The sequence below is a fragment of the Sycon ciliatum genome, chromosome 13, assembly GCF_964019385.1.
Source record: "Sycon ciliatum chromosome 13, ocSycCili1.1, whole genome shotgun sequence".
NCBI lineage: Eukaryota > Metazoa > Porifera > Calcarea > Leucosolenida > Sycettidae > Sycon > Sycon ciliatum.
In genome coordinates, this window is record NC_088655.1 from 27524706 (window position 1) to 27548037 (window position 23332).

The 23332-nt window shown below is 48.6% G+C and overlaps 2 protein-coding genes across 2 annotated transcripts; one reads left to right on the top strand and one right to left on the bottom strand.

Annotated features, from left to right (window-relative positions):
* Window positions 1–2055: 2055 nt before the first annotated feature.
* Window positions 2056–5874, bottom strand: LOC135829335 (uncharacterized protein K02A2.6-like). Its single transcript, XM_065341740.1, has one exon. It carries the CDS (start codon window positions 5872–5874, stop codon window positions 2056–2058), a length of 3819 nt encoding a protein of 1272 aa, XP_065197812.1.
* A 3261-nt stretch (window positions 5875–9135) lies between these two features.
* LOC135829640 (uncharacterized) lies at window positions 9136–21976 on the top strand. Its single transcript, XM_065342038.1, has 6 exons — window positions 9136–9625; window positions 16106–16408; window positions 18903–19124; window positions 19552–19836; window positions 20633–20872; window positions 21617–21976. Exons 1-6 carry the CDS (start codon window positions 9562–9564, stop codon window positions 21721–21723), a joined length of 1221 nt encoding a protein of 406 aa, XP_065198110.1. The 5' UTR covers window positions 9136–9561; the 3' UTR covers window positions 21724–21976.
* The last annotated feature ends 1356 nt before the right edge of the window (window positions 21977–23332 follow it).

A 23332-nucleotide genomic window follows, 5' to 3' on the forward strand; every position in this document is an offset into this window, starting at 1 on the left:
AAGCAGTACCTATTCCCGACATTACAGCCGAAACCGTCGCTCGCCAGTTTGTTGCCACCTGGGTCGCCCGATTTGGTGTTCCCACTGTGCTCACAACCGACCGAGGTGCCCAATTTGAGTCATCCCTGTGGTCATCGCTCATGTCACTACTTGGCACATCTCGCATTCGCACAACGGCTTACCACCCGGCTGCCAACGGCATGGTAGAGCGCTTTCACAGACAACTGAAAGCTGCACTCCGAGCTTCCGACAATCCACAGCGCTGGACGGAACATCTGCCACTAGTCCTGCTCGGCATTCGCTCCTCCCTGAAGGCTGACCTCAACTGCTCAGTTGCAGAAATGGTCTACGGTTGCCACCTCCGCCTGCCAAGTGATTTCCTCACTGACGAGCCTGAGCCATTTCCGGATCCGACGTCCTATGTCAGCCGCCTCAAACAAGCCATGTCCGAGCTCCGCCCTACACAACCCCGCAAGCCACCCACCCAGCATCCGTTCATTCCAGCTGACCTCTCGACATGCTCTCATGTCTTCATTCGCACAGATGCAACACGAACGCCCCTCCAACGTCCTTATACTGGTCCACACCGAGTCCTGGAACGTCATGATAAGTACTTCCGCCTCGACCTCAACGGCCGCTCCGACACAGTATCCATCGACCGACTCAAACCCGCATTCCATGACAACCAGTCTGTCGACCATTGCCATCCGACCAAGCCGACGCCATCGCTCGCATTCGACGTGCCTCCGCCACGCCAAACACGAGCTGGTCGTCAAGTCAGATTTCCCGCCTATTTCTGACACTCTCTCGCTTATCCCATTTGCTTGCTCTCACTTTATCGCGCTAGTTATCGCTCATTACTCATTCACTAGGAGGGGAGCTCTGTAGCGTCTCTGACGTTCTCGCATCATGACATCATCATTTGTTTGCATGTACACGTCATATTTTCCTCATCATCACAAACACTGATTCACCATACTCTCGCACACATTGTAATACCTACTACTACACGTACTTCTCTACCATAATAATTACGTAATGTTTGGCTAGCATAGTTCCAATACACATTACGACATCTTTTGATGTTACGCACTCCTCGCCTACAACGCTATTGTAGAAAAGTAGTCTTTACTCATCTCTTGTAAGTTCTGTTTGCATCCAAACACTTCTTCCAAACAGCACACGTCAGATATCTAACAAAACAACAAACTTCATTGCACAGTCTTCTATCACAATCTCTTTCCTATATAAACCTCCTTTCTCTTCACTTTCTTCATGACATTTAGTGTTCGCCAGTCTTGTAAAGATCTTGGAAACTAACACTCGTTGCACTGTATCTAGACTACTAAACCAGTAAGACATTGACTCCGGCTACGCTCACGGTCATGCCAGATAGCGCACGTCAACAGCAACATTTTAACCCTTTCACTGCCGCTGTCGACTCCAGTCGACAGCCCATTCATGCACTCTGAGTGCCGCTGTCGACTGCAGTCGACCAGCAAGAACGCAGTTCCCAGTGCCGCTGTCGACTGCAGTCGACAGGCCGACTTCGCCCAGTTTGGGCCACTATTTTGGGGTATTGGAGATGTTTAGCTGCCATAGAGGGTTACTGGGCCCTGGAAGGGGTCCATATCTGTAATGACTTTCGCAGTCATCTAAAACACACAACACTCAACTTCGTCCTGTTTTCAACTAACTAATTACTAGAATAAAACCTATAGATAAAGTAGCATGAGTTGCCATCAGCATACAGTGTGAATGCCGCAAGGTCGTACGGTGCACGTGCGTAGTATGCATGATGTCACCAGTCAGACATAAATGGCAATGGGGTAGAATAATGCATAGACAAAGGTCAAACACTATAACACAAATATGGACCCAGATCCACTACATCTCCCCTCTGAGATAAAGAATCCTCTATTAGACTAAACCGAGTGAAAGTAATCGCAAGAAGCAATAAGTACAGAATTTAAGTACAGTACGTAAAGAAGCGAACAAGTAAAGGCGAGTATGGAGATCACAATCATGGATCAGAATCCAACTAGCATACACAGTTCACATCTGTTCCAGCAAACGGTTTGCTGGGACACCTCGAGTGGCCCGTTCCGAACGACGTGGCGCTGCTGGCTGGTCAGCGGTGTTCGGCTCAACATCAACAACAGCTGCGGTGTCGTCCAAGGGTTGCTTGATGACGTGTCGGCGGTTGCGACGAACAGTGCCGGTGTTTGTCTCCACATTGTACGAACGGTTTGACAGGCGTTCCACTACTTTCCCTTCCTTCTTCAAGTCTGGGATCCACACCTTGTCACCAGGCTCTAATGGCGGCAGAGGTCGGGCAGCATGGCGGCTGTCGTAAACCTCTTTCTGCTTCTCCTGCAGGGTGTACTCAGTGGTCAGGAGAGCGGTGATGTCGGGCCATTCTGGGTGAAGCTGCTCTGCAGACGTCATGACGGTCGTGCGGATACGTCGACCATACAAGAGCTGAGCTGGCGCAAAGCCGTTGGCTAGCGGCGTGTTGCGATACGCTAGGAGAGCATCAGGCAGACTCGGGTTCTTCTTGAGAAGCTCCTTAGCAGTTCGGACAGCTCGTTCTGCTTCGCCGTTCGATTGGGGGTAGCGAGGACTGGAGGTTCGGTGACTGAAGTCGTACAAGTGGGCAAAGCTACGGAAGTCCGCACTTGCAAACTGGGGACCATTGTCACTTACTAGGCATGCTGGGATGCCATGGGTGGCGAAGAGACCATGCAGCTTGGAGACAATGCTGGCAGACGTCGTGGAACGCAGCGGGATGACGTCGAGAAATCGCGAGAAGTAGTCAACTACCACGAGGTACACTTTACTATCATGCTCCATCAGATCACAGCCAATGGTGTGCCATGGGAGCTGAGGGCGCGGAACCGGCTGAAGTGGCTCGCTGTGCTGGAGGCGGTGTTTACAGCAGACGGGGCATGCTGCAACCAGTGCGTCTACTTCTTTGGCAAGGCCTGGCCACCACACTGAGTTTCGCGCTAATGCCTTACACTTCGTGGCACCCTGGTGGCCTTCGTGTAGAGTGGCAAGGACAGAGGCACGCTGCTTGGGTGGAATGACGATCCTGGTGCCATGATACAGGATGCCATTGCTGCATGACAGTAGGGCACGCTCGTGAAAGAACGGGCGGACTGCATCCTCTACAAGATGGGCTGAGTCGGGCCACCCAGACTTCGTGTACTGCAGGACTTGCTGCAAGACGGTGTCTGCTGCAGTGTTGGCCGCAAGCTCTTCCGCTTTGCGTGCTGAGACGATTTCACTGGTGATCGTTGATATGTGAAGAGAGATCTCTTCCGCCAGCTGAGACGTCGGCGAGTCGACCGACGCGTCCGGAGCGCGTGATAGGGCGTCCGCTACAACAAGCTGCTTTCCGGGAATATACACAGCTGCAGGGTTGTACTTCATAAGACGCATGAGCAGTCGCTGGCAGCGCAGTGGTACACGGTTCAAGTCGCGCGTGTTGATCAGAGGTATCAATGGCTTGTGGTCAGTGTGGACCGTCAATGATGGGTCGCCGTACACAAAGCCATGGAACCGTTCACAGGCCCAAACCACGGCGAGGCACTCCTTTTCAATTTGCGCATACTGCTGCTCAGTCGATGTCAATGAGCGGGACGCGTACGCAACTGGACGGAGACTGCCGTCGTGGTTCTGCAGCAAAACAGCGCCGAGACCATAGCTACTTGCATCTGCACTGATGACTGTCGGCCGTCTCGCATCGAAGAATGACAGGCAGGGGGTGTCGGTAGCGAGCTGTTTCAGCCGATCCAGGGCTGCTTGTTGCGTTGCAGACCATTCCCAGACTGCATCGTTCGCCAGCAGAAGACGAAGTGGAGCACTGACTTCTGACAGATTCGGGATGAACCGTGACATAAAGTTGAACATGCCAAGAAGCCGTCGCAGCTCCGTGACATTCTTGGGTGGCTTGAGGTCGGTAACAGCAGACACTCTCTGTGGATCCGGCCGCAGACCGTCCTTGGAGACGATGTGGCCCAGAAACTTCACTTCACTCTTTCTAAAGTGACACTTGGACTCATTGACGGTCACGTTGGCTTTCTTGAGGATGTCGAAAACAGCTTCCAGGTTTCGATCATGCTCCTCAACGGTGCGTCCGGAGACGATGATGTCATCCATATACACGGTGACACCAGGGAGCTGATCCAGGAGGTTGGTGATGCGCTTCTGAAAAATCTCTGGTGCCGAAGTAATACCGAATGGCAGTCGCTTGAAGTAATACCGGCCAAACGGTGTGATGAATGTCGTCAAGTGCGCAGCGTCTGGCGCGAGCGGCAGTTGCCAAAACCCATTGGCTGCGTCTAGTGTTGAGAACACGGTGGCATCAGCCAGCGAGGCAAGCGCGTCATCCAGTGTTGGCAGCTGGAAAGTTTCTCTTTTCACGCATGCGTTGAGGCGCTTCAAATCCACGCAGATGCGCACTTTCCCATTGGGCTTTAACACTGGAACTATTGGTGAACACCAATCAGTTGGCTCATCCACCTTTGCAATTATGTCGCCTTCTTCCATGCGTGCCAGTTCGTCGCGCACCTTGGAGTAGAGGTGGTGAGGCACTCTTCGGGCAGTCATGCAGTGGTAAGGTGTGGCTTCAGATGTGAGCTGGATGTTTACAGCAGGGCCCTTCATACACTGTACCAACTCGGGTTTGCTGTGCACAGATCCCAGGCGCTGGATCAAACCCAGATCAGAGCATGCTGAGCGACTTAGGAGGCAAGTGGTAGCTCCTTCCAGGACATACACAGGAATGTCTGTGGATCTGTGGCGATGTGAGCAGTGTGCTGTGAAAACGCCATGAACAGGTAAGAGGTGATCATCAGGGCCACGTAGCTGAATGGTGGAGGCAGAAAGGCTAGGTGTTGGCGACAGTCGTTTGAATGCCTTCAATGACATCGTTGTAACATCCGCGCCTGTGTCCAGCTTGAATAGAACAGGGCGGTTTCCAACTCGCACATCAGCAAACCACGGTGAAGTAGGCCCACTTGACTCAGCAGAACCGATGAATACAGTTTCACTGTCACTGTCACGCACTGGTGCAGACTCGGAGACATCGGATACCTGGGGTTTGGACCGACACACTTGTGCGAAGTGATTTCGCTTGCCGCACGCATTACACGACTTGCCGCGAGCTGGGCACTTACCCTGAGCATGAGCGCGGCCACAGTTCGAGCACTCCCCACGGGCGCCACTGTTGGGCTGCTGCTGCGTGGGTTGCTTGCGTCCCGAGTTCCCAGGGCGGTGAGAGACGGCTGATGAGGAGACTGGCTCCGATACGGACGAAGCAACTGCAGAGCGACCCTGAGCTGCAACCTGGGCCTCAACTTTCTCCGCTTGCCGGGCATACGCGAGTGCCTTGGCAAGGGTCTGTTCGGACGCCTCCTTCATCTGGATCTCACGGCTGACGCGTTTGTTGCACATGTGCGCCACAAGACGGTCCCTGATCCGGTTGTCCTTCTCTCCGCCAAAGTCACAAAATTCGGCTCCCTTGTATAGATCGCGAACAAATTCCTCTAGAGTTTGTCCTGGTCGTTGGATGAGTTGTTCGAATTGCGCCCGCTCGTGGACGACATTCGTTGCAGGACGGAAGTATGTGTCAAATGCTTCGACAACCTCAGCATATTTCTTTTTGTCGGCGTCGGACAAGCCCAGCTGGTATTCAAACACAGGGTCGGCGTCGGGTCCGAGACTATACAGTAAAGTGGAGACCTGGATTTCTTCGCTCTCTGACGACAATTTCGCAGCCATGCGGAAACGTGAGAACCTGAGCTTCCACGCGGGCCATCGGTCCGGGGAGCTAAAATCGAAAGCCGCAGGTGGCTGGAAGCGAGCCATGGCCTCGAATCCTACTGTAACTACACTACTTCTGACACCATGTAATGACTTTCGCAGTCATCTAAAACACACAACACTCAACTTCGTCCTGTTTTCAACTAACTAATTACTAGAATAAAACCTATAGATAAAGTAGCATGAGTTGCCATCAGCATACAGTGTGAATGCCGCAAGGTCGTACGGTGCACGTGCGTAGTATGCATGATGTCACCAGTCAGACATAAATGGCAATGGGGTAGAATAATGCATAGACAAAGGTCAAACACTATAACACAAATATGGACCCAGATCCACTACAATATCCATTGAAATACGCTGCCAGGAGTAGGGGTTGCCATTTGAAAAAAATCGAGCCAGCGTCGTTGAAAATGTGTATCCAATTTTTAGCCGAGCGGCACTGAAAAAATCGGTTCCCACGCACTTCCACCGAGCTGAGTCGGTGCGAGTATTTTTCTCTTTCCCGTCAACTTTCTTTGCATAGAGCATGGAATTTGGTTCAGACTTGATGCCTAGCTATTACCCAAGACTCCAGGCGGCTATCCATTGCGACAGGCGGTTGGAGTCACGGGTAGGGAACCAAACGACGGATTCCTCACTATAACGCATTTTGGATGCAGCTATGTACAAAATCGACGGAAACAGCGCTGGCGGCGCTCGCCGCGTCCAGAACTCAATTTTCCTGAGACCTAAAACGTTGCAATGGCGACCAGCACGGTCAAGGGACACTACAGGTATGTCAGCTACAAGTATAATAATATTATTCTTTCCGCAACGACACCTACCTCAATACCTGGCGATCTACTGCAAGCTGATGCGGAAGTGCATTACACCCGCGAGCGAAGCGCTTGTCAACGGAACAGGGAAGCGCTTCATTCTCCGACGTTGAAGAGATGTGCTTGGACTGCTGATAATTAGGAGAACAAAGGACCACCATGTCGGCAGAACAATCCGCGGCTGTTCAGCGACACGATCCGCCTCACGAAACGAGTCGCGACCGTTCCCCAAGTTTTCTGCAAGCAACAAGAATTGCGTCCGCAGCGACAGGACGAAAGTCTCTCGCAAACTGAAGTCCTGTTGCCACGAAGACAGGGAAGTTTCAGCAAGCACTTTCTTCTGCTTCAAGTGTTGTAGCTCGCCGGTCCACTGGCAGATCTTTCAACGCCACCGAACGAAAAACAGGATTTCCTTGTCTCTCCAAAACAACAACTAACTTCAGGGCTCACGGTTGTGTACAAATACGTGGGCGCCATTTTGTTTCTGGCCAGCTCACGCGACGACAGGTCGACTGTCACGCGACCACAGCTCGACCACCCCTTGTACACAAACTCTAGCCATCTCGCAGCGAATTTTCAGTGCGACACATGCCTCTTCAAAATAGAATAAGGTAGCACAGGTAGACAGTACGACACTGAAAATTTGGGTGGAACCAGGCAAGATGTGAACTAGGGGTTCAACCGAAGGAATTTTTGATTTTGGCCCTGGGAAACTAAAGATATGGTCACAAAGTCCGTGAATGCTCTACAGCGATCCATTCATCTAGAACAAAATCGCTTCGGTTAAACTGTAGCTTAGTATCTACTGAGGATTTTGAGCCATCGATTGTCAAAATCGGCCAATATTGTGCTACCTTATACTGTTTTGAAGTGAGCTAAGTCGGCAGGGGCGCACGCGAACTCCCGTGCGCGACGACAAGGAAGGAAGCCTGTGCATATGCGTTGTACGATGCGGAAACTACACCAGCGAGGCCAGCAGCAAGGCGTTTTTTGCAATGTTTCCTCCGTGACTGACAAACTCTTGAAATATTATTCACCGTTTGCTGTCTCGCTCATCGGCGCTCTACTGCTGTGTGCTTCAGCAGCTATGGCGAACCGAAAATACATGACCAGTACAACGGCGAAGCCATTTGATTCGTCCTCTTGCAACGAAACAGAGTGGCAAATCAAATAATTCACAACTCTCCATCGTCACTTCTCACAGCAGCGTGGCACGGCTCTTTCACTCGTGTAAGTGCATTTACAAAACGCTCTGAGAACAGAGATAACGAACTAGAACACGGTGTGAGTCTTTGCTTCATTCCATCAAGGAGCTCTTGTCCTCTACCTCTCTCACCTGCGCCAGTGCATCAGCGGACGACATAGACGTCGATCCCTTTCTCACTAAAAAAACTCGGCGGCAGAACTCGCGACTTCTCATCGCAGGACTCAGCGTGCGAACGAACTGTCTGAAGCCTTCGGCTTACGAGGCCAGCACTGCTCGCAACACACTCGCTCGGAAAGAAGCAATAACAACGACAGTGAACGGCCACCAAAGTGAAACGCAAGTCCCCAGCCGGTCTCCGTCTTCCTCAGTTCTACTACTTCTTGTCAGTCACCAGGTCACTGCAACTCTCTCCTTGCTGTGTCCTTGCTGTGCTCCGCGCCGCGTAGGCGTGCACAGCTCGAGTCACGCGAGCTCATTTCTATGGTGACCAGATTTCAAGATGTCCTCCCACGTAATCGAGTTTTGGCATCCCAACCGTGAGCCCTGAACTTTACTTCGCAACTGGCCGGGCCGTACACATGGTGTACATGCAGTGTATGTAGTGCATGCGGCACGCGGCGCACTTTCGCATGACATGACATGACTTGTTGCACAGCGGCTGGCGCTAGAACGCTCAGCGCGCTTGTACATCGGATTTTGCGATTTTTTTCGAGGGCAATGGCTTCCTTTATCAGTTGGCTACCTACGATGTATACTTTAGAAAGCGATATTCCGTACAGAAAGTACCAAAAAATCCAGGAAAAGTTGGCCTTTCGATTTTTTGAACTGGAGGTAAAAAGCGCCTGGCACTGGGGAGTGCACAGCCCAGCTGACAGCCTGGCACTGAGTGCCTTGTCACTTGAGCAGTCAGCTGGCAGTGAAAGGGTTAATGAGACTCAAGTACCCACAACTCTCACAGGTGGATATTAGATTATTACGTCGAGACTTGTAAAGTAACACAGACTTTGGCATGGCCCACCCCTCACACACGGCGCGTCAGCTTCATAGTCAGGATTCCTGTCTCAGCATGCAGATTATTACGGTGGCGAGGGCCATCTTGTATTGTAACCAGTAATATACATGTATATGGCCTGCAGTGTTTCATGATTGTAACGAGGGCCATCTGATTTACTGAAAGATGTAATGTCGACACGCAGTAGGGTTTCGAGTTCGACGCACATACCGGCATCAATGATTACCAGTATGTACACGTATTGTATGCGCCCGCGCGGGGCGAGAGTCGGTCCTTCCGAGAGTGTAAGATGTGACAATGAACGATTACCTCCTTCACAGAGGGCTACTGTCGTTCAGCGTCCTCACCGAAGTATAAAGGCGTTGGCTGGGACTACTGGTACTAGTACTCTCTTCCTCGCATTTGTAAAGTTCACACTTCGTTTCTGGATAGGCGAATCGACTGGGAGATTTTGGTACTTTGATTTTTTCCACTCGCTAGTCTTTGAAATAATAAGACAGTATAATTATCTCCCTCTTTTTTGAGCGCACTAAAGCACAACTAACTAAGTTACTTCAATACGCAGAGCGCTGGTCGTTATTCTCGACCGGTCCACATAGAAAACTGCACTGAGTTTTTCGAGATTCGTGCACGCGTGTGCAGGTACGTGATTTCCGCTGCTGCTGCTGCTGTTGGATCAGTGTCCTTGGTCAAGAATGGAGAGTTCTGGAACGTTCCTGCTGGTGCTGGTTATGTTCGCTGTTAACGCCCAAGCTCAAGGTACGGTGTACGTTCAAGTGTTGATGGATATTGAAACGCATGATCCATGTACACGTACAATGTATGCCGGTATGGTACACCACCACGGCACCAGTCGGATAAGTGGATGCTAGTAACGTAATCTGCAGGAAGTGTAGCTTCCAATCGAACATGACTTTGCAGTGTTGTAAAATGATGTGTTGTTTTCCTGTGTGATGGCATTCCCCAAACTGTCTCGTCTAGTCGCGTGCATGTGTGATATGAGCATGCGCGATTTTGTAGTCGAGAGTCCTTTTGTCAGTCTTCTTGTTCGTCCCTTTGAGTGTTGTCTCCATTTCCGTAATGTCAATATAAATAATGTAACAAACCAGTCTTGTCCTTTGTGTCCTGCGTCCCGGGGAACGGAATGGCTGTGATTCCGTTACAACGTGGTGCCGAAACCCGGGACGCAGAGGATGAGTAAGTTTGTCATGAGTCTGTTCGTCGTCGTCAACAACTAATACAAGTAATAGTACAACTAGAGAGTAAGCGTGGGGATGGAGGAGAGACAAGGAGCTGGTGGAAGCGGAAGAAGACGCGGAGAGGAGGCAGAGAAGGTGGTGGACCGGCAGAAGCTGGGGACTGGAGCCTTGGACGGCAGGTACCGCATGGAGCGTGTGGCCGTGGCTCGCCAGAGGCCAGTGGATGAGTCTGGCATCACCGACTGTGTGTCGTCCTTTGTTGTTCGTCTTGTTGTTGTTTTGCTCGCTGTGTTGTCTGATCGTGTTTCTCTCGCTGATCAGTTGGTTGCTGTGTTGTTGAGTTTGGTTGTCGGTATGTTGCTCTTCTCGTCGTTCTGTTCTGCATTAATTTGCGTTGTAGATTTATTTTGCTGCGCGCATGTTGTTATTTGTTGGAGCTTTGGCTCTCGTGTTTCGGTTGGCCTTGTGTGCCTGAGCTTAGAGCGTCGGCTCTTGTGTTTTTTGGTTTGGCCCTGTGGCGCGGCTTGGTTGAGAGCGTCGGCTCTTGTGTCTTTGTTTTGCCCTGTGTCGTGGCCCAGTTTTGTTGTGCTACAATGTAAGCTTTTGGTTGGTTTTGGTTTTTCTGTTTTGCTGTGGTTCCTTTTGCTGTTTGTGCATGTGGAACGTGGTGTCGGTTTATTATTTTGTGGAATGTCATCAAGGGGGCAGGTGTTGTAAAATGATGTGTTGTTTTCCTGTGTGATGGCATTCCCCAAACTGTCTCGTCTAGTCGCGTGCATGTGTGATATGAGCATGCGCGATTTTGTAGTCGAGAGTCCTTTTGTCAGTCTTCTTGTTCGTCCCTTTGAGTGTTGTCTCCATTTCCGTAATGTCAATAATAATTATGTAAACCAAACTAGTCTTGTCCTTTGTGTCCTGCGTCCCGGGGAACGGAATGGCTGTGATTCCGTAACAGCAGTATCATGGCTTTCCTCTTGTCCTTCCCCCAAACCTACATTTTGATGGCCTGTCGAAAGGAAAAGTAGCTCTTTTAATTAAGAGGTCTTTGCCAGTTTGACCAAAGGACGACCTTCTCTATGTCAGCTATTGTCATCCTTAGGATACCGTTCAACATTTTCTTTAGACTTTGAAACTCACACTTCCTCTGACTAGGACGTACAGGTCTGGACACAAAATAATAATAATAATTATAATTATCTACTGGTTGGGGTGCACTAAAGTAATAGTGCATGCCGTTGCACTATCATGAATCAGTACCCTTCACAGTGTGTACGTAATGTCGTTTGAGGACGATAAGAAAAGTGTGTAGGTTCGTATATCTGTGTTTTGTCGGCTCATGTTATCTTTCCATTACATTATACAGTACTTTGGTCGGGATGTCTCAAAGCCGGATATGTCACTTCAAGACAATACAAAGCACTAGTGTACAGTGAATTGTTCAGCCATGAGATTCTAGGGCGACCTCTGCCCTGGCATAGCCATCAATCTCGGGAAAGCCATGCTCCATGGAGGTGTTAGGTCCCCTCAGCTCCCCGCACCGATCGCATTAGAATTTTAGACAGAGTGTAGTGCTCCAGGCTTATTGGTCTTGTAGTCAGTAGTATCATAGCGGAGATATTGCACTCAACACACTTCAGTCTGAGTAGTACTAGCAGATACAGTACGTGTAGGTCGAACACACTCTACCTGTCTCTCTAGCTCTGACATATCGTGAGAATCTCCTCCTGGACTGGCACGCTTCGGGTGTGTGAACATCTTGTATAGTAACACTGATAATAATAATTCAATTTACCCAGGCCAGCTGACTGCGCCTGCGGCCAGCTGCCAGTGCAGTGAAGATGAAAAGTGTGATGGCGTGACATGAACGATTGAAGTAGCCGGCCCTGCATAGAGTACACCAACTACTACAGTAGTACAATCATGTAGTACTCAGTCACTATACAATGTCATGTGAGCACTGAGCGGACAAGGTAAGGTAGAAATGGAACGTTTCACATCATTTTTGAGATATACGCGTTTGAAGTATTATTAAAGTTTGGCAAACCGTGGCATATTTTTTATCTGGGTTAGAGGGCTCTATTTGCATCAAGCGCCTAGAGAGTACTACTACCTGGCACAGAAGCGCAGTGAATGACGATGGGCGTACTCCAGCGTTACTTCATCTGGACCACGCCCACAACCACGAACATCATGCGCTTTTTCGTTAGTTGTGACGACTGTGATATTTGTCCGTATAAGAGGCTTTTCACACTCTGATAATTAAACCACCTGTCCCTGCACACCACAACAACATGGACCAAGAGATCTTCTTTCCAGTATTGAGTATTTAGGAGCCTGAACCCATCTTCCTCAATGACGCTATACCTTCTCTTGTGCAAAAGGGGTAATACATGTACATGTAGGTAGATATCTTTGAACAAAAAAATGGTAAAAACAATAATAAGAACCTGTCTAAGGCAACCATTTGCCAGATTTGTGAGATCCATTGAGCTTGTGAGCTTGTGAATGCCCCTGACCCCCCTCCCCCGCCTCACCACCACCACCACCACCACCACCACCACCACCACCACCGCCATGCAGTGAGTTTCTCAACACACATACAGCCGGTGGTAACTTAGAGTAGACACGAGAACTAAAACAAGCATCAGACAGACTATTACCTGTGCATTAGAAAATTAAAAAGGGAACGAGGCGCTCGCATGCTAAACGTGCTACTAGTGGCGTTCCATTGTACTCACTACGAGCCTCATAATTCTTGTTCCGTTACAATCAAGTACGTCATTGCCTGAGGTAGTGCACTCGTGGAAGAATGTTTTGGGCCTTTTGGCAGCGACCTTTTTCTGGCTTGTCTTTGCATGGGATGAGTACGAACATGACTACATGATTGTACTACTGCTACTACTACTATACTAGTACATGATGTTGTCATGTTCGTACTCATCCCATGCAAAGGCTAGCAACACAAAAGGTCGCTGCCAAAACATTCTTCCACGAGTGCACTACCTCAAGCAATGACGTACATGATTGTAACGGAACAAGAATTATGAGGCTCGAGTCGTAGTGAGTACAATGGAACGCCACTAGTAGCACGTTTAGCATGCGAGCGCCTCGTTCCCTTTTTAATTTTCTAATGCACGGGTAATACTCTGTCTGATGCTTGTTTTAGTTCTCGTGTCTCCTCTAAGTTACCACCGGCTGTATGTGTGTTGAGAAACTCACTGTATGGTGGTGGTGGTGGTGGTGGTGGTGGTGGTGGTGGTGGTGAGGCGGGGGAGGGGGGTTAGGGGCATTCACAAGCTCACAAGCTCAATGGATCTCACAAATCTGGCAAATGGTTGCCTTAGACAGGTTCTTATTATTCTTTTTACCATTGTTTTTGTTCAAAAATATCCACCTACATGTACATGTATTACCCCCTTTGCACAAGAGAAGGTATAGCGTCATTGAGGAAGATTTTGTTTGTTTCTTTTATTTGAATTCGTTTAGAGCACAGGCAATTCTGCCTTCTCACCAGAGGAAAAACCTCCGGTTTCTGCTAAGAACGAATATAATATTATGAGAGAAGGAAATATTAAAAAGAATCATAACAATCATGCTAATTCCAAAGCACAAAGTTTGTATATAATTCAAATGGGTGTGTGTATGTGTAAGCATGCAGTGAAGAAAACACCGAGAAAACATGCAGTAATGTGTAGGGATGCCGAGCAAGGTGGTTACAAATTACAATTAATTCTGTTCAGAGCCAGTTTAAAGGCAACCGCCGCACTGTGGAGGCGAATATCGCTGGGAAGGGCATTCCAAAGAGTGCTTCCCACAAATGTCAATGACTGACGACTGGAAGGTCCAGGAAGGAAAGGCACTTGCAGTAGCCGCTGCTCCTGTCCTCGAGTAATTCGGCGATCATCCCGGGATGCTTGGCCTGTGTTAGCCATCAACTGAAAGTAGGTGCAGAAAAGAGGACTTGCAAGATCATGTAGGCACCGGAAAACAAAAAATAAAACCTGATGGGTTCAGGCTCCTAATTACTCACAACTGGAAAGAAGATCTCTTGGTCCATGTTGTTGTGGTGTGCTGGGACAGGTGGCTGAATGATAAGAATGTGAAAGAGCCTCTTACACGGACAATAACAACACATTAATTACATCACAGGTGCCACAACTAACGACAAAGCGCATGGTGTTCGTGATTGTGGGCATGGTCCAGATGAAGTAATGCTGGAGTACGCCCCTCGTCATTCACTGCGCTCCTGTGCCTGGTCAAATCATGCCTCATGGCCCAGGTCGAGGCATCGAACATCCGCTCCCACGGCGTCACGCCACCGCTTCCGAGGGCCACAGGTAGCACAGGTCGGCAAGTGGGCGCCAAACAACAGCTGACGCGGAGTACGCTCCTCCTCCATTCTGCACAGAAGACCAAGCCACTCAATTCGGCGACGCATGAGACGGGTCGGGAGATCATCTTGTCTGGCGGAGTTCGAGATTGCCAGAACCTTGGTGTTAGTCAAGCGGGATGTCCTCATATCAAGTTGAGTGGTGCCCAGGATCGATTGGATACATCCTTTATGGAATGTCGAGAGGGTAGCTACATCCTGGCTCAGCGGCACCCAGCACTCAGAGTAGTAGAGCAAGAGAGACACAACACCACGCCTTGTACACCTGGCGCTTAGTGGCAACTGATAAGTTGCAATCCATGAAAACAGCACCACGCCGCAATGCGTGACTTGATATCATGAGTCGATCGACCATCCGTATGTACTGTGGAGCCGAGATACCTGAAGTCAGCCACGCTCTCAACAATATCACCCACCACCATCAAAGGCAACGGTCATGTGCTGTGAGTCTGTAGCCGACCGGCAAGACCTTGGTCTTTGCGAGATTCACCTTCAGGCCAAATGCGCCAACAACATGCACAAACGCAGCCAGATCCTGGTGCGCACCCTCATGGGAGGTGGCAACCAGTGCAGAGTCGTCAGCAAACTGGCAGTCGTCGTGCCATTTCACAACGTCTGTACATGACCTGCAGAATAGTAGCCGGCCACCAGCATTCGTAGCCACAGGAAGCCCGATATCTTGAATGTCTGGAATCGCCTCGTACTATTAATGGAGCACAGCCCACATGTAGATATCAAGCATAGTTCACATTCGACGGCACGCGATGGGACGCAACGTAAGGATCGACAGGGAGCGATGGGATGGTGTTACGGCGTCCAATGTGAATACCAGGAATGGGAACGCAACCGTACTGCCGTACGGATCGGGAAGCGACGGGAAGAGTTGGATCAGTTCAACTTTTCATACCGTAGACGGGGACACAAGCGTACAAAACAGCTGCATTTTGAGTGAACAGGAGACGGCGTCCTGCACCGACTACTCCCGATTCGTACTTGGAAATAAATGTTTTGCATTTCAAACACTGCGCTTCCCATTATAACTCGCAGAATGGCTCATACGACTTGAGTTGAATTTTAGCAAGATAAGGTCTGATGTTACTTATGGTATTTAGGGATAGTTCAGGCGAGTGACAAACGAACTGTTTTATCATTTCCTGGAGCTATTATTTGAATCAAATACAAATACCAGGAATCCCTAGCTTCGATGTCCATACAACTTTTCCGTAAATTGAAGTACTGTGAAAACCATGTCGGTACATACACACACATACACACACACACGCGCACACACACACACACATATACACACACACATACACACACTCAGACACATACATACACACACACACACACACACACACACAAACACACACACACTGATGTGCACGCATACATACCGTATCTGTCTGTCTGTCTGTCTGCATGTCTGTCTGTCTGTCTGTCTGTCGGTCTGTCTGTTTGTCTCTCGGTCTGTCTGTCTGTCTATCTCTATGTGTCTCTGGTCGTTTGCCTTTTGGTCTTTCTGTCTGTCTGCCCATCCGTCCATCTGCCCATCCGTTCATCCCTTCACCTGTCTGTCTGTCTGTCTGTCTTTCTATCTTCCTCTATTTCGCTAACTCTTTTCTCTCTTACTTTCTGCTGTATGCGCAGATATGCAGGTTACTCCCGATCCACTCGTCATTGTTGGTGGAGGTTCCCATGAGCTAACATGCGAGGACAGCAGCGGGAATCCTAGTGTCCAGGATGTGACCTGGCAGTTCACGTTCCCAGTAGGCGCACCTTCTGCATTGAGTTACCAGCCTAGGGGCCAGTATAACGAGACGATGGTCTTGAACATCAACGAGAACCTTTATACTCGCTTTCAGACACTTGAGGCGTCCTTCTTTCTGGACTGCTACGTGGGTAGTCCACCGGCGACGTTTCCCACTGTATATTCTTCCAGCATCGACCTGTGTAAGATCACTAAGGCGTATTCTGTGTGCTTAGCTGTCTTCAGAAACATTGTTTTGGTTGTTGTTGTTGTCGTCGTCGTCGTCGTCGTCGTTGCTGCTGTTGTTGTACTTTTAAAGTCTCCTCACAAACAGGCAACTATGCTTTCTTACAATCACACACCTCCCACACACGTCATGTGTGCGACTATATGATAGGCATTGGCGGATAATGCTCGAAAAGGTGGCAGATTCTGCTCGAAAAGCAGTGAAATTGGCAGAACTATACAAACCTTACGGCGGGCAATTCCTCAAATTCTGCTCCATTTCTTTATCCACATAACAAACATGCATGAAACTTACCAGAAAAGTACAGAATTCTGCCAATTTTCTGCCGGCATTATCCGCATATGCCTAAAATATGAAGACAACATTACGGTTCCTCTTTTCTCACTGGTTGAATGGAAAGCGGAAAAGTCTGAAGAAAAACAGACTGTGAACGCCAGGACTCGAGCCAAGGATCTTTGCTTGAGGCCAGCGATGCTCTAATCAGAGAGCTATAGTGTAGCTGTCATCCAAACAGAGATTGTTCAACATGTTCTTCAGACTAAAAGTGTGTTAGCACGAGGGAAATATCAGGGACACGGTATGTATAATAATCATTATTTCGAAGTACAGAGAGTGCGAATACTCTTCCATGGTACTGTCCCAAATGGAGCGTGTGAACCGAGCAGGACATATTTTGAACCAAGTCGCAGTGCGGTATGTCTTTGACCCCAGCGGAGTATATCGCTCCATACATGTATACATCCCCGCTCAGAACGGTGCTGATTGGCTGCAAACACAACAACACGTTACGCGTAGTTGTCCAACGCTGGCAATTATAAGAATAATTCTTATATTGACTCATGACTTATGACTTATTTCGCATGAAAATGCAGTCGATAGTCAGTGGTAGAGCGAGTTCATAAAAGCACATTTGCGATGCCAGGTTGCAACGCTAACGCCGAGACCCCTGGTCGGTCGAGTTGCTCCCTGTACATCGGCACGTCGTCCCTACATCCCCTGTGTCTTGTTTTGTGTTTGTCTTCACATGTCTCTTTGTAGGGCTGTGTTCGCAATAAAAAAAAACAAAAAACAAAAAAACCAAAGAAAACATCTGTCTGGGGTGAAAGCAGATGTTTGGCCCATATGCTGCATTTCACTTTGCAAGACACTTATTTTGAAAATGGAAAAATGGGTTACGGGGTAACTGTCCCCCCTCCCCTCCTCATACTATTTTGACCTGGCTAGAACCCTGCTATGATAGTGCTCTCCACTTCCAGTTCCAGACCTAAATCATGACTCGTAGTTCTACAATTGCATTCTCCTACTAAGAGTTTGATCCCGAGTTGATTGGTTTTCAGAGATGTTCTCAGTGCTGGCCAACCTTTTCCATGTACGGTCCGCTACACATTATACATATCCGACCCAAAGTGCAAAACTGACGCCCTGGCCCCTGGGTAGCATTTGGCGGACTATGCTCGGCCAATCGTCAAATTATGCTTTTGATTATGCCACAGTTTATATGCAAACAAATATGCTGAATTATGCTGAATTATGCTCGGTTCCACTATGTATTCACGCTGTACATAGAGGATTGAGAAACCACGCATACACACACGGCCATGCCCTAAGCATAATGTTTTGTCTAAACCGAAAGATTATGCCGACCTTACACGTTGGAATCCGTATAATTATTATGCCGGAGCATAATTTTTTGACGAAATCCCAAGATTATGCCAAATATTATGCCGGCATAATCCGCCAAGGGCTATGACAAGGAGTGGTAACTGCGGTATTTAAAAAAAAACATCTGCAGGCTTTCTGACAAAGCTGTATTATGCCCCTAAGCATAATTTTTGGCTAATCCGAAAGATTATGCCGACCTTACACGTTGGAATCCGTATATTATGCCGGAGCATAATTTTTTGACGAAATCCCAAGATGATGCCGAATATTATGCCGGCATAATCCGCCAAGTGCTACCCGTGGTGCCTGGACCAGTTACGATTACATCACTGTCCTTGTACATGACTATATGACTGTGTACGTTCAAATCGTCCAGCCGCATTCCTACCACTTCCAGGGCGTCGAAGGCTAGGTCCGATTTGACCTTGCACGACTGTACTCTTGGGCAGTTTAATTATTTTAATTTTATTGTGTACTATGTTCACGTACCCAGCTCGAAAATAATGATGAAACTACAATGGTACTGAGACTAGGACAAACGTGACAACTGCTGAGCAGGGGCTGCACCGAGACGCAGCCGTGATGGTGGGGGCATTGATGGCTATGTCCACCAGAGGTCTCAGCATCATGGTCAAAAGCACTCACCAAAAATAGAAGAAGATACAACTGTATGGGTCAGCAAACGGAAAACAGCAAGGCTTTACACCAGTTGCCTATCCATATCAATTTGGTTTTTGTTGCCTATCCATATCAACTGTCTACTCTGTGTGCATTTGTCAACAACTTAGATAATGACGTGTGTCAGGATCCGGCGTACTGCGCTACCACCACTCAATATCCGCAGGGGTCGACGAACTGCACGAGCAACAGTTCTGGTGGCTTGGTAACATTCGACTGTACGTGTTCGCCTGGCGATGCGGGCGCTCCTTGCAGGGAGTTGCGCGACTGTAGGGAGAGGGCAGCAACACCTGCGGATGCGGACAGGGACTGCAGTCCTACATTCATCACTGGTATGTGTTTTTATCTTGTTTTCGCAATAAAGTGTGCTTTCACGTCTATCACATGACCATACTGGACGGCCATGTTGGTTCCAACTCCACTCCACCCCTGCATCTATGGGTCATGTGATGTCGGCCATGTTGATTCCAACTCCACTCCACTCCTGCATCTATGGGTCATGTGACGTCGACCATGTTGGTTCCACCGTCCACATGACATGATCACTTCCGGGATGTGAAAACAATCTATACACTGTAACTCCGGTGGAGTTTCTAGACTAAACAATTCACGAACCGATGTTATAGCATTGGATTGCAATGTAGTTCCACGGTCTAACGGTACAGATTGAGATTCCATCTCGATGCAGTGACGCATGAGGGGTTTGGTGTCACAAATGCTTTCTTCGATTTTCTTTTCCCGTCCTTCTATGTACTGTAGTTCTTAGGATGACGATACCGCAGAACAACATCATCAACGGCTCCACCATCAATGTCACTTGTTCCAGCGACATCCCATTCACAGCACGGGTCAATTGGACCGTCATCCCAGCGCATGCCATGGAGGCCTTGTCGTTCTCCGGACCAATGGGCACCACGCTCACTATCTCTCCCATCACGGCCGACGTCGCCAGAGATACGATTTTGCGCCCCGTGTCTGTGATTTGCAGGGCTGGCGTTACGGGCAGATTAGGACCAGGACTTGGCAGTGCTACGCTACCTGTTTGTAAGTACAGTGGATTCCCGAAAGTGGCTGTAGCTTACCTGTATTGCGTCTATCATCCTCACGGTCGTCACATCGCCTTTGGAGGTGTGGCGGCCATGGGGGTCCTCCCCGCGGAAAGGATTCGAAAATCGAAGCCTACTGCCACCGCTTCAGGACATTATTTGATGCATTGATTGTTATCAAAAAGATGGTGCAACATCTGCGGTGATTAGTGAAGAAAGTGTCTGCTCCGAACGTCGCAGGTCGCGCATCCTGCCGACTGATTGACTCATGACTGTGTGTGGAGCACACGAGAAGCCCGTCGAACCTTCCACTCGGCAATCCTGGAAGAAGGGTTGCTCGTGTGCTTCAGGCGCAGTCGTGAGTCAGTCACGTGTCAAGTCAGTCGGCAGGAAGCGAGCTCCTGCGTTCCGTGCAAACACTTTATTGCGTTGATTGTTATCCCCGTTTGAAATAATCGATGCCCATGTTTTTCGTGTTCAAGCACCCCAAGTATTGTAAGGTCTAAAGCTTCACTGATGTCGATTGAGTAAGAGAATGTAGAATAGTTATGCTGACGTTGCCTGATGATAGCATAGCCTGACACTCAGAGTTGCAACAAACTGGCCTTGTGCCTTTGTTGTATGGTGTACAATGTACAGTAGTCAGGCTGATATTGGGTGATACGCTCCTCATCATTCGTCTTGTTGAGCACTCTTCTTGGGCTGCTGTAGTGCTACTGATTTAAACACAAATGAAAACAGCAACCAACACGAGCTGGCATTATGATTCATTCATCTCTGCGTTGCTTTCACAGGGTACGACGTTTGTGCTGATGCTGATGTGTGCACGCGAAACTTCGGCATCCCACCGGGCACCTCCGACTGTGTATTCCCGACCACTGGCCGTCCGCGTTGTGTTTGTCGTCCTGGCGACGCCAGTCGAGTCTGCAGGATAGTGGACGGCTGCGTTACTACGGGTGCTAATGCTACTGGCGCAGTAGAAGTGGACATCCTTCGGTGTGTGAATAGCATGGGATGCATGCACAACAACGCCAGTAAGTACAGTCTGAAATGATTCTCCCGTTTTGGAGGCAGGAGCACAATCCACAGTGAGTTCCACAGCCACCCATTTAGAAGGATGATAACCCCACTGAACGCAAACACTACCTCCCGCACCATCACCTTCACAAAGCCGACCACAAGCCCCAAAAACACCACCAGCACGATCACCACAAAAATCAGTCAGTTTCCCATCTCTTCTAGATGCTACACTTGGTCTGGTTCCCTACCAGGACATTTTGTATACCTTGGTATTGTGCTCCCCAGGGCGTTGTAAATTCAAACAATTTGTTGTGAGTTCAAACGTTACAAAAGATTCTTTAACTGGTACTGGCTTGCCCATGTTTGAAATGGCTTCCTTGTCCATCACATGTTAGAGACTATTAGCAAACCGTCTCGCTTACGGTCGACCGATTGGACAGCTCCGATTTCCAATCGTCAAAGCATGTACGGCACGAAGCTGTGCCTCGAACCATTTAGGCACGTGATCCGGGTGATGCACGATCCGTGATGCAGCCGGAATCGTAATCGTTTCGTGATCACCCGTTGGGGCTGCTCCAATCGTGCTCACGAAACGATTCGAGTTTCCCCGCGCGCCGGCCTCGTTCCCAGTTTGTCCCAATCGTTGCGCGAGACGGTTTGCTAATGCCAATGGTCTCTATTACGTTCGACCATTCACTGTTGCCGTGACAACCGACCCTACGTGTTGTTACTTTGTTCCCTGCCTTTCTCTTCTCCAGCCGGTGTGGTCGAGTGTAGCGGATCGGGCAGTAACGCTGTCGTGCCAAGCCTCATCGCGTTGCTAATAGTGATGGTCGGCATGGTGATCGGCGGACTCCACATCTAGCGTGCATCTATTCTAGGGTCTCATTGTGTAAACATGGTACAATGCTGCATTTTCGTAACTGACCAATCCACATCACCCTCACATAATTATAACAGCATCACTTTAGATTGTCAGCAAATTGTCAAGCATTCTCTTTGTGTGTTTTTCTGACAATCTTAAACCAAGTCATTTTTGTATCCGAACAGTGTAACGGTAATAAAGTTTGCACCTCATCTTGTGTCATCAAATATTGTTATAATAACTGTCAGCATTTCATGACCGTTCTTTAGTTATTCGTAATCAGTGTTGCCACTGTTGGTAGTTTGACGTGCGTGTGTGTGTGTGTGTGTGTGTGTGCGTGTGTGCGTGTGCGTGTGCGTGTAGAGATATGTGTTCGCACATGTACATGTATGCTTGACTGCGTAACCTGTATGTTACATGTACTTTGAAGTACATGTTTGTTATGTGCTGCGTGTGTGTGTGTGATAATTTGTGCGTGCACGTGCAATGAACAGCTAGCATTAGTAGTTGCTGAGCACTTTCATGTATCTTGAAACTGTTTTCGTAAAAAAAAGAGAAGAAACACATGAGAACGAGTTATGGAGCAACTATCCCCGACTGTAACAAGATGATAAATAGTCAGAAATTGCGATAATAGGGTAGTAAACTGACAGGCTACTGAGACATTCAGCACAATAAATATTATTACGGACAATGTACCATGTACCATCACATGTACAGTAGAGTCTGACGGATTCGCAGAATTCGGTACTTTTTCTGGTAAGTTTCATGCATGTTTGGTATGAGGATAAAAAAATTGGAGCAGAATTCGAGGAGTTGCCCGCCATAAGGTTTGTATGGTTCTGCCAATTTCACTGCTTTTCGAGCCGAATCTGCCACCTTTTCGAGCAGAATCCGCCGTTCCTAATGTACAGTATTAAAGAAATCCGATCAAGAGAGTCAATGACCGCCTGGGCGCTGTGTAGCCATAGACGTCGGATCAATGTGCACTGTTGCACGGCGCAAACTTGATTCACCTGATCGGATTTCGTAGCACAGCTCAAAAGAGAAAAGAGAGAAAGGCTGCCCAATGTTATGAAGAGGCACTGGCAACACCTCATGGTGTAGCTTTTTTCGTTGACACCATGTTCATTTAAATAAATCTTGAAACTGCTTTCACAATAATTATTACGGACAATCCACCATGTACCAGCACATGTGTAGTGCTGCATAATTAAAGAAATCCGATCGAGCAAGTCAATGACGGGCTGGGCGCTGTGTAGCCATGGACGTTCGATCATTGTGGACTGGCGCACGGCGCTAACTTTCATTCACACGAACGGATTTTTTAGCACAGCTCAAAAGAGACCAGAGAAACAAGTTGGGCATTACTGCAAAATGTTATTTTAAAAGAGGCGCTGGTCGACTAATACCTCAAGGTGTTGCATTATCTAACAAATCCAAAGACAGCACATTTTCTTTTAGTTTTCGTTGACGCCATGTTCATTTGGTCAGGGCATCCATTGTGTTAACTTGTTTCGTCTTTCGAACAGACGATACCAGACGATGCGTGCAGACACAAGCATTACAGTTCACCAGCCACTCAGCAACACCTCACCACAACAATTGC